Below are 14,315 nucleotides of genomic sequence, written 5' to 3'. Positions count from 1 at the left end.
ACCAGCAGCGCTCCTACTGACCTGCATGAAGAACCCAGTGACCAGCGCTCCTACTGACCTGCATGAAGAACCCAGTGACCAGCGCTCCTACTGACCTGCATGAAGAACCCAGTGACCAGCACTCCTACTGACCTGCATGAAGAACCCAGTGACCAGCACTCCTACTGACCTGCATGAAGAACCCAGTGACCAGCACTCCTACTGACCTGCATGAAGAACCCAGTGACCAGCGCTCCTACTGACCTGCATGAAGAACCCAGTGACCAGCGCTCCTACTGACCTGCATGAAGAACCCAGTGACCAGCAGCGCTCCTACTGACCTGCATGAAGAACCCAGTGACCAGCGCTCCTACTGACCTGCATGGAGAACCCAGTGACCAGCAGCGCTCCTACTGACCTGCATGAAGAACCCAGTGACCAGCGCTCCTACTGACCTGCATGGAGAACCCAGTGACCAGTGCTCCTACTGACCTGCATGAAGAACCCAGTGACCAGCAGCGCTCCTACTGACCTGCATGAAGAACCCAGTGACCAGCGCTCCTACTGACCTGCATGAAGAACCCAGTGACCAGTGCTCCTACTGACCTGCATGAAGAACCCAGTGACCAGCGCTCCTACTGACCTGCATGAAGAACCCAGTGACCAGCAGCGCTCCTACTGACCTGCATGAAGAACCCAGTGACCAGCGCTCCTACTGACCTGCATGAAGAACCCAGTGACCAGCGCTCCTACTGACCTGCATGAAGAACCCGGTGACCAGCGCTCGGCGGATGTTGATGTAATAGTCTCTGCTGTTGAACTCCGTGCTGCGCCGCGGCAGGCTGAAGCGGTCCATGATTCTGGACAGCTGGCTGCGCACGTTGTCCGCCGACATCAGCGACCGGTAGTTGACAAAGTTGTCGTAGCACCACTGAGTGGACTCGTGGTCTGTGGTGAGACAGAGTTGAGGACAGAGTTGTTGGGTTCAGTCGGATGAAGTTGCGAACGTGCTCGGTTATTAAAGCTGCTATAAGCAATAATGTCAAAAGTTGTAATGACCCTTTATTTATTTTTTGGTATTCAGACAGCCAGCAATGGGTAGAACGCTCCCCAAAAGAAATGTAGTCTCTGTGACACATCTAATCTGCATTCAAAGATGTTCCTAGAAGCTTTGTCATTTGTCGGAAAAAAAAGCGGTCGCAATGACCAATCAGGAAGTAGACAGGCAAATCGACCAATGACAAAGCTTCTAGGAACATCTTTGAATGCAGATTGCGGCCCCTAGATGTGTCACAGAGACTACATTTTTTTTGGGGAGCCTTCTACCCATTGCTACCCAAAAAAAAAAAAAGGTAATTCAAAATTTGACATACCGTATTATTGCTTATAGCAGCTTAAAAAAATAATGTAAAAAAAAAACACGCACACACACAGCGGTCGGCACATAAAATCGGTTGAGAGCAAAACTGTAGTCCCATGTTTTCAGAAGACATTTTACTTTTAATAAGAGTATGTCTACATTGCCATACTTTTACTTAAGCATGCATTGTTTTATCACATGGAGGGTTCACGTACTTTGCTTGAAGGCGTGGTAGACGTTGAGCAGCGTCAGGTGGTCCCCGTCGATGTGGGCGAAGCGCATCTTGGACTCGTCGGCCGCCTTCTTAGCCTCCGTGGGCCGCACAAAGCACTGTGGGACTAAACAAGGTTGGTATGGGCCCCAACACAGCCGCCCATAGGGATGAGTCAAGACATTCCCACAGAGGAGACAAAGCACTGTGGGACTAAACAGGGTTGGTATGGGCCCCAACACAGCCGCCCATAGGGATGAGTCAAGACATTCCCACAGAGGAGACAAAGCACTGTGGGACTAAACAGGGTTGGTATGGGCCCCAACACAGCCGCCCATAGGGATGAGTCAAGACATTCCCACAGAGGAGACAAAGCACTGTGGGACTAAACAGGGTTGGTATGGGCCCCAACACAGCCGCCCATAGGGATGAGTCAAGACATTCCCACAGAGGAGACAAAGCACTGTGGGACTAAACAGGGTTGGTATGGGCCCCAACACAGCCGCCCATAGGGATGAGTCAAGACATTCCCACAGAGGAGACAAAGCACTGTGGGACTAAACAGGGTTGGTATGGGCCCCAACACAGCCGCCCATAGGGATGAGTCAAGACATTCCCACAGAGGAGACAAAGCACTGTGGGACTAAACAGGGTTGGTATGGGCCCCAACACAGCCGCCCATAGGGATGAGTCAAGACATTCCCACAGAGGAGACAAAGCACTGTGGGACTAAACAGGGTTGGTATGGGCCCCAACACAGCCGCCCATAGGGATGAGTCAAGACATTCCCACAGAGGAGACAAAGCACTGTGGGACTAAACAGGGTTGGTATGGGCCCCAACACAGCCCCCATAGGGATGAGTCAAGACATTCCCACAGAGGAGACAAAGCACTGTGGGACTAAACAGGGTTGGTATGGGCCCCAACACAGCCGCCCATAGGGATGAGTCAAGGCATTCCCACAGAGGAGACAAAGCACTGTGGGACTAAACAGGGTTGGTATGGGCCCCAACACAGCAGCCCATAGGGATGAGTCAAGGTTGGTATGGGCCCCAACACAGCAGCCCATAGGGATGAGTCAAGGTTGGTATGGGCCCCAACACAGCAGCCCATAGGGATGAGTCAAGGTTGGTATGGGCCCCAACACAGCAGCCCATAGGGATGAGTCAAGGTTGGTATGGGCCCCAACACAGCAGCCCATAGGGATGAGTCAAGACATTCCCACAGAGAGGAACAAGGCCTCAGGTCAACACAGCCACCCATAGGGATGAATCAAGGCATTCCCACAGAGAGGAACAAGGCCTCAGGTCAGTCACACTGAGGCACAGAGAGGAACAAGGCCTCAGGTCAGTCACACTGAGGCACAGAGAGTACACACACGCCACAAGGCACTGTGTGTGGCCAAGGGTGGGTGCATGTTGGAAGAGGGAGGGATGGATGGAGGACAGGACGGCCCAAGAGGAAGGAAACGAGAGTCACTCAACACACAGACGGGGCTAGAGACCGATAAGACCTCTGGTGTGTTCACTGGGAAAGGTCACTTAGTTATGCGGGTGCAGTACTTAGTTTAGACAGTACTTGGTGTAGACCAGCCATTAGTCCTACAACTACAACCTATCTCAAACCCTCACCCTAAACCTAACCTCCCACGGGGCAGCACACCTAAACCTAACCTTAACCCATGTCTAACCAATGACTAGTCTAAACTAAGTATGCACCCCGCCAACAGTAAGACACCCTCCCGAAAACCCTAACCTAACTCTAACCTCACAGGAAGCCATGGGTGATTTTTAAACCCGCAGCATCACAGGTTTGTCTGACTAATAGCTGTTAGGACTGTTGGTATGTCTAACCAACCCCGCTATTTAGACAACTTCCATTTGCCTACTAGAGCCAGAAAAATGAATGCCATTAAAAAAAGAAGAAAAAAGCACTAACCCCAACACCCAATTTCAGATTATTTTCCTATTGTACTGCTGTTCTGTAATGACTTTGTGAAATTGTCATAGTGTTCCGTAGAGCCCATCATTATGAGGGTCCATTCTTGACTGTTATTTATCGATTCAAAAGTAATGTTCCTTTTGGTTTTAAGCATTGTGTTGTACTTAACTGAAAAATAGCAGATCTACAAGCTACGAGCTTGTAGGACTGCTATTTTTTAAAAATCGTGAAAATGTGGCCCAAATGTTTGAATATATTCTTTCAGAGCAAACGTTTTTAACTCAAATCTTTGCTTCTGGGAGGTCACTGGAACAACATGTTTTCAGATGGGGGTCGGCGGCCGATTACATATAATCTTGGGGGTCCTGGTTTGAGAACCACTGATATAGAAACATAGGGTTTTTCAGAAAACTGTCAGGATTTAGAAGACATTTTTAGAATCTGATCTCAGGTCAAAATGGGTTCATGTCTACCCCTGAAACCTGCGAGGCCCTTCGGTCTGTCTGCCATCTCTCCGCTGTAGAGCACTGTAGAGCGCTGTAGAGCACTGTAGAGGCCCTGTAGAGCGCTGTAGAGCACTGTAGAGGCCCTGTAGAGCGCTGTAGAGCACTGTAGAGCACTGTAGAGCCCTGTAGAGCACTGTAGAGCACTGTAGAGCACTGTAGAGCGCTGTAGAGCGCTGTAGAGGCCCTGTAGAGCGCTGTAGAGCACTGTAGAGTCTCTCTGCTGTAGAGCACTGTAGAGCACTGTAGAGCACTGTAGAGCACTGTAGAGTCTCTCTGCTGTAGAGCACTGTAGAGCACTGTAGAGGCCCTGTAGAGCGCTGTAGAGCACTGTAGAGTCTCTCTGCTGTAGAGCACTGTAGAGCACTGTAGAGCACTGTAGAGCGCTGTAGAGCGCTGTAGAGCACTGTAGTCTCTCTGCTGTAGAGCACTGTAGAGCACTGTAGAGCGCTGTAGAGCGCTGTAGAGCGCTGTAGAGCCCTGTAGAGGCCCTGTAGAGCCCTGTAGAGCCCTGTAGAGCACTGTAGAGCACTGTAGAGTAGAGACTGACATTTTGTCGGGACTCCCGCGGGTCACGGGATTCCCGCAGGATTCACGCGGGATGGGATTAATATTTGTATTAATCCCGTGATCGGGACGGGACGGGAATGTAAATCAACAGGAGCGTGCAGGATCGTGAATGACATTTTCAACTGGTCGCGCTGCCAACCAAAAGAACAGAAGCGCCCATCTTTGTTGTAGTCATCTTTCAGTGAGCCAACACTCTTTTGACTTGCTGACGCAAGTCAAAAGAACTACATACCCCATCAGTGCTAATGCTTCCAGGCTCCGCTGAGTCCGCTCCAACCGGGAGAGGATGAAAACTTCCTTCATGCAATCCAGTGGACGTTTCATTTAATATGAAGACATCGCAGTGCGGCCTTGCATGATTCTGCATCGCGCCGGTGATGTGATATAATCGATTATTTATAGCCAGATCATCCTGATGCATTTGTTTCCCCTGGCAGTGGCAACTTGCAATTGTGATGCTACGTTAGCTACATGCTAACGCTGTTACTGTTGGCACTTGCTTGGCTCCCTGAACAGCTGTCTTAGGCTGAGCGAATGTTCAATACATCGTCTCCCTTCTTTCTCACAAACGAGTCCCATACACCAGTGGTTCCCAAACATTTTCATGTTAAGGACCCCTAAATCAACATTTATTAGCCCGCGGACCCCCATTTGAAAATATGCCAGGGACCCCCATAAGAGAAGATCTGTATTACGTTTATTACTGTGTGTAAAAACTATTTATATATGTTTTTATTGGCTATTATATATCTCAAAAATTGACAAAGCACTTGTCAACAGTCAGAACTGTTCTTGGTTTTGTTTTAATATTGATATGAATAGGATATACTGTATTTGGTAGTCAAAGTTAAATCCACCATTGCCCACTTTATTTTATTTTTTTGTATTGGTAGGCTATCTGTCTTGAGAAGCAGGAAGCGATAGATAGATACCGGTAGATAGATGGATAGATATAGAATAACTTTTCCTAGAAAAAAAAAAAAACAGGAGCGGGATGGGAGCGGGAGTAATTTCGAGTGGGAGCGGGATGGGATCAGGAGTCATTCTACAGGAGTGGGACAGGATGGGATTTTGTTTTTTACTCTGGCCCAGGATTGGGACAGGACAGGATTTTTTCTGCAGGAGTGGGATGGGACAGGAGTGAAAATCCACTCCCGTGTCAGTCTCTACTGTAGAGCGCTGTAGAGCGCTGTAGAGCGCTGTAGGGCCCTGTAGAGCCCTGTAGAGCCCTGTAGAGCACTGTAGAGCACTGTAGAGGCCCTGTAGAGCACTGTAGAGGCCCTGTAGAGCCCTGTAGAGCACTGTAGAGCACTGTAGAGCACTGTAGAGGCCCTGTAGAGCACTGTAGAGGCCCTGTAGAGCACTGTAGAGCGCTGTAGAGCACTGTAGAGCACTGTAGAGCACTGTAGAGGCCCTGTAGAGCACTGTAGAGCACTGTAGAGCGCTGTAGAGCACTGTAGAGCGCTGTAGAGCACTGTAGAGCACTGTAGAGCCCTGTAGAGCACTGTAGAGCACTGTAGAGCACTGTAGAGTGCTGTAGAGCGCTGTAGAGGCCCTGTAGAGCGATGTAGAGCACTGTAGAGTCTCTCTGCTGTAGAGCACTGTAGAGCACTGTAGAGCACTGTAGAGCACTGTAGAGCACTGTAGAGTCTCTCTGCTGTAGAGCACTGTAGAGCACTGTAGAGCGCTGTAGAGCGCTGTAGAGCGCTGTAGAGCACTGTAGAGTCTCTCTGCTGTAGAGCACTGTAGAGCACTGTAGTCTCTCTGCTGTAGAGCACTGTAGAGCACTGTAGAGCGCTGTAGAGCGCTGTAGAGCGCTGTAGAGCGCTGTAGAGCACTGTAGAGGCCCTGTAGAGCACTGTAGAGCACTGTAGAGCGCTGTAGAGCGCTGTAGAGCGCTGTAGAGCACTGTAGAGGCCCTGTAGAGCCCTGTAGAGCACTGTAGAGCACTGTAGAGGCCCTGTAGAGCACTGTAGAGGCCCTGTAGAGCCCTGTAGAGCACTGTAGAGCACTGTAGAGGCCCTGTAGAGCACTGTAGAGGCCCTGTAGAGCACTGTAGAGCGCTGTAGAGCGCTGTAGAGCACTGTAGAGCACTGTAGAGGCCCTGTAGAGCCCTGTAGAGCACTGTAGAGCACTGTAGAGGCCCTGTAGAGCACTGTAGAGGCCCTGTAGAGCACTGTAGAGCACTGTAGAGCACTGTAGAGCACTGTAGAGGCCCTGTAGAGCACTGTAGAGCACTGTAGAGGCCCTGTAGAGCACTGTAGAGCACTGTAGAGCGCTGTAGAGAGCTGTAGAGCGCTGTAGAGCGCTGTAGAGCGCTGTAGAGCGCTGTAGAGCACTGTAGAGCACTGTAGAGCACTGTAGAGCGCTGTAGAGCACTGTAGAGCGCTGTAGAGCGCTGTAGAGCACTGTAGAGCACTGTAGAGCACTGTAGAGCGCTGTAGAGCGCTGTAGAGCGCTGTAGAGCGCTGTAGAGCGCTGTAGAGCACTGTAGAGGCCCTGTAGAGCACTGTAGAGCGCTGTAGAGCGCTGTAGAGCACTGTAGAGCGCTGTAGAGCGCTGTAGAGCACTGTAGAGCACTGTAGAGCACTGTAGAGCACTGTAGAGCACTGTAGAGCGCTGTAGAACACTGTAGAGCACTGTAGAGCACTGTAGAGCACTGGGCAACATGCCGTCTCTCTGCTGTAGAGCACTGGGCAACATGCCGTCTCTCTGCTGTAGAGCACTGTAGAGCACTGGGCAAAAGCAGTACAGCAAAAAAAATGCTATCTTAGTTTTGCTAGACTCTGATGAGTCATCATGGCAACTATTAGACCCGAGGATTTCATGCTACATTATGCAATATTTTAACCCATTCTGACCTGAGATCAGATTCTAAAAATGTCTTCTACATCCTGACAGTTTTCTGAAAAAGCTATGTTTCTATGTCAGTCGTTCTTCGATTTTTCTAAAAAAGCAGACCTACAAGCTTGTAGCGCGCCACTCGGTGGCGCGCTATGAGCTTGTAGGTCTGCTATTTTTCAATAGCTAAAGCATAACATAATGCTAACACCAAAAGGGGTTCCCGCCCAGAATGGGTTAAAGCCAAACCGAAGCGTTTCATCAGAGGCTAAATCACGCCGAGGGGACTGGAGTTCTGAACGCCTAGAAAATATCAGCCCATCTTCCCTGATCTAATTTACATATATCAGTAGTGTAGAGTAGTATCAAAAACAACGTGGGTGGAGCGTGAACTCTCTCCAGTGCAGCTTTAACAACCAAACTTTACTGAACTTTGCTGTACAGTATGTACAGTATTCAAAGATTATGCTGCTATACAAATATTAGACGTTTTTCCAGGCGTTTTTAGAATCGTCCTCAGTCCGAAATGGGTCAATAAAAAGTTGGAGACAAACAATATATAGCAATGAGTAATGAATATTGTGAGTAATAATCACAATATAGAGCTTTTTAACACCAATTTTAACCAAAGAAAATCACCTATACTACCTTTAATGCAAAAAACAACTGGTTCTGCCTCTAAACCTGTTAATGGTGTATATGGCATGGCAAAACTGTGGAGTAGAACCCCATCCTTCCTGTCCCGCAACATTCCATTACAAAGCTCCATTTGACTGGAACAATCGTCCTCTTTCTCTCAGATCTGTGACCTCTCCTGGCCGCTTCAGGACTTCCCTGTATTCACACCTCAAAACAACCTGTTCGTGCTACTAACACTGCCCGTACTGCTGTTTACTTCTGACCCCTGTTTCAAGTCACTGTACTGTACTCTCAATATGCTTGTCCAGAGAGAGTTGGGGGGGATGGGGGAGTGGGTGGGAGAGGAAGCGCAAGATAACTGTATCTGTACATGTCTGTACTGTCTATAGAGGGTATGCGCGTGACATCATCATCAAACCCGGAGGTTACGCAGGAATGCCTACTGAGTGGCAAAAAACTACTTCCTGGCCTTGACAGCCCATACATCCACACAAAAAAGTCCTATCTGATTGCATTAAACAACGTTAAACAATGTTAAACTCACTTTGCATGTTGCTTTGCCACTCGATGTGCCATTCACTTTAAGCATGCGCATACCCTCTATTGTGCACTGTCTATGTGTGTAACTGCACTGTACTGTATGTAATGTTTTTCCCTGTGTACGGAACCCCCTCTAAAATGAGATGCTGCATCTCAAGGGGCCATCCTTTCAATACAATTCTGAGCAAACTTGCTCCGACCATCCCCCAAACGTCAAAACATCTTTAGATTGTGGCTTTAATGGTTATTTATCGAGCCTTGGTGCTCGTGGCCGGGACATGCTTGGCTGTGCGTCTTGCTGCTGACGCCGTAATGAACTCAGCAGAAAAAAACCCTCCGCTTCCTGACACACCTGTTCTAAGAGCACGTCATGTCCAAAACAGCTAGTTAACCCATTTAGGCCCGACGTCGAAATTAAAAACATGTCTATTCAATTCTGACAGTTTTCTGAAATACCTACGTTTCTGTATCAGTGGTGCTCAATATTTCATGTCAAGGACCCCAAAAAATATATGTATTTGGCCTCCGACCCGCATCTGAAAATATGTTGTTCCAGGGACCTCCCAGAAGCAAAGATTTGAGTTAAAAATGTTCGCTCTGAAAGAATATATATTCAAAGATCTGCACCACATTTTCACCATTTTTCAAAAATAGCAGACCTACACGCTCGTAGCGGGGCACTCGGTGCCGCGCTATGAGCTTGTAGATCTGCTATTTTTCAATAGCTAAAGCACAACACAATGCTTTAAAACACCCAAATGTGTTCCCGCCCAGAACGGGTTAAGTCCATTTTCTTCCCGTTTCCACAGAGCTCGCCTCACTAACTCCGCTTCACGTGTTGTCAGATTCATCTGGACGAGCAGCATTCTGCTTTGGCAAGGCTAAAGTGCAATTACTGCTGCGGCACATTGGTGCTGTTCGCACTATACCTATTAACCCATTCTGGGCGGGAACCCCCTTTTGGTGTTTTAAAGTATTATGTTATGCTTTAGCTATTGGAAAATAGCAGATCTACACGCTCATAGCACGGTACCGAGTGCCGCGCTACGAGCTTGTAGGTCTGCTATTTTTAAAAAATCGTGAAAATGTGGTGCAAATCTTTTAATATATATTCTTTCAGAGCGAACGTTTTTAACTCAAATCTTTGCTTCTGCGGGGTCCCTGGAACAACATATTTTCAGATGGGGGTCGGTGGCCAAATACACATAATTCTGGGGGTCCTTGACATGAAATATTGAGCACCACTGACATAGAAACATAGGGTTTTTCAGAAAACTGTCAGGATCTAGAAGACATTTTAAAAATTTCGACGTCAGGTCAAAATGGGTTAATTTGCTGTGGACACACTTTTTGTCCCTGCCTGACAAATATTAACCGACAGCCTCCAGGTTCACTCTCTCCTCTCCTCTCTCCTCTCCTCTCTCCTCTCGCTAGGGCTGCATCAAGTTGAGCCTCCAGGTTCACTCTCTCCTCTCGCTAGGGCTGCATCAAGTTGAGCTCAGTAAAGTTCCCATTAGCCTCTGACCGTGCTGGAATTTAATTTCTGTGGTGTGACTTGCTTAAAAAGGCTGAGGCCGGTTTAAACGATGACACTTCAATACGGGGCCAAGAAGCCAAGTTAACATTTCGCAGGAACGCAGGAAAGAAACCACCTAACTTGTACCTTGACTGTACTTTATAGGCATGTATGATGAGTCCTCATTTTCCCACCAGTCCAATTCGTTTGTGACCCACATTTAAAATGGTAAATGGTGCATTTATATAGCGCATTTATCCAAGGCGCTTTACATAGATGTGCATTACATTCACCCATTCATACACACATTCATACACCGATGGCGGAGGAAACCATGCAAGGCACCAACCAGCACATCAGGAGCAATTAGGGGTTCAGAGTCTTGCTCAAGGACACTTCGACACTAACTCTGGGGGAGCCCACAGGGTTCAAACTGGGAACCTTGCGGTTTACCATCCAGCCACTCTACCCCTGAGCCACCGCCTTGATTGTTTAAGACAATAGCAGTCAACCTCAGACAAAGCAACAACATGACATAGCATCCACAGAGCAACAAGGATATCTACGGAAAAGGGACCTTTTCAGAAACATTGGGGTCATTTCGTAGAGCGAAAGAAGGATTATAATGAGCAACAGCAATCGGGGACATTTCAGTGAAGCTCTACCTCTGGCCACAAGAGGGCGCTGTCCGTCCCGAGCATTACCTGACAACATGGCGGTGATGGAGAGGATCTCGTTAGAGCAGTTGAACTCGCAGCTGGCGATGACCATCTTGGCCAGCTGGGGGTCCAGGGGGAACTCGGCCATCATGGAGCCCAGCTCCGTCAGGTCGCCGTCGTCGTTGAGCGCTGCCAGATAGTTGAGCAGCTCCAGGGCTCGCATCAGGGTCTCTGGGGCTGGAGGAGGGGAAGGAGGAAAGAGGCAAATATGTTAGTGATGCACCGAAAATTCGGCCACAGAAAATATTCGGCAGAAAATGGCTAAAAATGCATTTTCGGCCTATTCTGTTTCAGCCCGAAAATATATCACTGAATAGTGTATGCAATGCCCAGGCGGTGGCGTAACCGTCTGGGCACCCGACTGGTAATCCAGTCGCAGTGTGCCGCGGGTTCGACTCCCGAGCCCGACACGGCCTTTACTGCATGTCTTCCCCCATCTCTCTCCCGTTTCCTGTCAGCCTACTGTCTGTCCCTTCAAAAACCAATAAAAGGCGTAAGCCGCAAAAAAATATCTTTAAAAAATAAAATAAAATAGTGTATGCAATTAATGCATTCAAAAGTGCTGAATAAATGTATTATGGACCCATAATAGTGATTATTATTTAAGTTAAGTTTTGCTATAATCATGTCTTTTGCCATAATCAGGGTCCCTGGAACAACATATGTTCCAATTACATATAGTTTCTGGGGGTCCTTGACATGAAATATTTTGAGAACCACCGATATAGAAAACATAGGGTTTGCTGAAAACTATCAGGATTTAACCCATTGAGACCTGGAACGCATCCATGTCACGTTAGCGTTTAACCACATTAACCATTAACCCATTTTGGGGCGGGAACCCCTTTTGGTGTTTTAAACATTGTTATAATTTAGCTATTGAAAAATAGCAGATCTACAAGCTCATAGCGCGCCACCGAGTGGCGCGCTATGAACTTGTAGGTCTGCTATTTTTGAAAAATCGTTAAAATGTGCCTCAAATCTTTCCGAAAATTGTCATGATTTAGAAAACTTTTTTTTTTTAAATTTCGACGTCAGGCCTGAATGGGTTAAAGGCCTCTTTTTTATTTTTTTTTAAATCGGTCTCAGGTCTAAAATGGGCTAAAGAATTAGTGCAAAAGCACCAGCACGCAACTCACACTGGGAGGCATGAGTTATGAGTCCGTTTTAGGGACAGGTCAAGAACACACAAACCTGAGGTGAATCAAAGCAGGGAGGCTCTCAGTGTGTGTAATTGTGTGTGTGTGTGTGTGTGTGTGTGTGTGTGTGTGTGTGTGTGCGCAGAGTGACTTAGTAGTCATGGTGGTGTGGCTCATTTTTCATCCTCCGCTCTGCCGATTCAAAACAACTCTAATGCAATTACAGGGGAACCCTCTACTTAATGCGCACAAACACAAAGGCTCCCACCGTTTGGTTAAAAGATTTTTCCTTCTAGATGCAATTATTGACCTTTGGCTCTGCTGAGCTGAAGCCTAATGACCAGTTGCATGTTAACTGAAAATTAGCTCCCAGCTTTGGCAAAAAAGGTATTTGTTTTTGCCTTCATTCCTCTCATGTGGGCGCCAAAATAACACATTATGGGCGGGAACCCCTTTTGGTGTTTTAAGCATTATGTTATGCTTTAGCTATTGAAAAATAGCAGATCTTCAAGCTCGTAGCGCGGCACAGAGTGGCGCGCTACGAGCTTGTATGTCTGCTATTTTTGAGAAATCGTGAAAATGTGGTGCAAACCTTTGAATATATATTCTTTCAGCCTCAACATTTTTAACTCAAATCTTTGCTTCTGGGTGGGTCGTCACTGGAACAACATATTTTCAGATGGGGGTCGGCAGCCAATTACATATAATCTTGGGGGTCCTTGACATGAAAATGTTTGAGAACCACTGACATAGAAACATGTGGTTTATCAGAAAGCTGTCAGGATTTAGAAGGTATTTGTAGAATCGTTCTCAGCTCTAAGTGGGATAAATAAAAATAAATCCATTTCACACACGGCAAGGAGATATTTTCTTATGATGAAAAAAATATCGATCTGGGAACATCTAGGAGGTATTTTCTATACAAAGTGAGTGCTAGCCAAGCGGCATTTACTTACTACACTAAAGGCTGGATATGCAGGTGAGAATCTTGAGTTCCACGCACTGTTAGCATGATGAAGCAGTGGGGAAATGCAATCTATACACAACGCACCTCATCAGAACGAAAATATTGACTGCCTCGATGCAGCAGAATCCCGATATATTAACCTATTAGGACCTGAGGACGATTCTACAAATGTCTTCTAAATCATGACAGTTTTCTGAAAAATGTCTATGATTCTATGTCAGACGTTCTCAAACATTTTCATGTCAAGGACCCATAGAATTATCTGTATTTGGCCGCGGACCCCTATCTGAAAATATGTTGCACCAGGGACCCCCAGAAGCAAAGATTTGAGTTAAAAACGTTCGCTCTGAAAGAATATATATTCAAAGATTTCCACTACATTTTCACGATTTTTCAAAAATAGCAGACCTACAAGCTCGTAGCGCGGCACTCGGTGCCGCGCTATGAGCTTGTAGATCTGCTATTTTTCAACAGCTAAAGCATAACATAATGCTTTAAAACACCAAAAGGGGTTCCCGCCCTGAGTGGGTTAACCAAGGGCCAGATCAATGCGATGAAAAGGCTAAAGGTGCATTAAACCGCATTGGCTCTGAAATGTACTTCTCCTGGAAATGTCACATCGGCAAATTAATCCCAACCAGCCTTGCAAGTCCTCCCGGTAAATGGTAGCGATTTATTTTGGTTCGTAGTACATTTGGTTAGCTAGCTTAGCTAGAGACACTTCTGTTGCTTATCGAGCCAAGAGGCTGGAGGTATAACCAAAGAAAAATGGGCCAGTGTTTGAACATTCCAAGGTAAGAGGGAATCAAGGTTCTTCTTTAACCCATTGAGACCCGAGGACGATTCTACAAATGTCTTCTAAATCATGACAGTTTTCTGAAAAACCCTATGTTTCTATGTCAGTCGTTCTCAAACATTTTCATGTCAAGGAAGGACCCCCAGAATTATCTGTATTTGGCCGCCGACCCCCATCTGAAAATATGTTGTTCCAGGGGCAGGGACCCCCCCCAGAAGCAAACATTTGAATTAAAAACGTTCGCTCTGAAAGAATATATATATATATATATATATATATATATATATATATTCAAAGATTTGCGCCACATTTTCATGACTTTTCAAAAACAGCAGACCTACAAGCTCGTAGCGCGGCACTCGGTGCCGCGCTATGAGCTTGTAGATCTGCTGTTTTTCAATAGCTAAAGCATAACACCAAAAGGTGGTTCTCGCCCAGAATGGGTTAAGATCAATGAATCGGCTCAAATGAAAAAAGACCAGAAGCCGATGACATTCATGGCGGGTTATCTTTGATCATCGATAAGAAAGCGGCTCCTCTAAATCAGAGAACAAAAGCATCTTGACACAATAGAGACACATTCAACTGATTTAA

General features: G+C 46.9%; 2 protein-coding genes across 4 annotated transcripts in view; both read right to left on the bottom strand.

The window, feature by feature from the left end:
* Nucleotides 1–14,315, bottom strand: part of sepsecs (Sep (O-phosphoserine) tRNA:Sec (selenocysteine) tRNA synthase) — a 213,204-nt gene that overhangs the window by 30,803 nt on the left and 168,086 nt on the right. The window lies entirely within an intron of this gene.
* Nucleotides 1–14,315, bottom strand: part of dhx15 (DEAH (Asp-Glu-Ala-His) box helicase 15) — a 219,839-nt gene that overhangs the window by 150,226 nt on the left and 55,298 nt on the right. For all 3 annotated transcript variants that reach the window (XM_079491639.1, XM_079491638.1, XM_079491637.1), the window contains exons 10-12: nucleotides 10,805–10,996; nucleotides 1,555–1,677; nucleotides 737–927 (exon numbers count right to left, since the gene is read on the bottom strand). In XM_079491639.1, coding sequence (XP_079347765.1) covers nucleotides 737–927; nucleotides 1,555–1,677; nucleotides 10,805–10,996 — 506 coding nt within the window. The remainder of the gene's footprint in view (nucleotides 1–736; nucleotides 928–1,554; nucleotides 1,678–10,804; nucleotides 10,997–14,315) is intronic.

The sequence above is a fragment of the Electrona antarctica genome (genome assembly GCF_951216825.1).
Source record: "Electrona antarctica genome assembly, chromosome: 21".
Taxonomy (NCBI): domain Eukaryota; kingdom Metazoa; phylum Chordata; class Actinopteri; order Myctophiformes; family Myctophidae; genus Electrona; species Electrona antarctica.
This window is presented reverse-complemented; position numbering and strand designations above follow the sequence as displayed.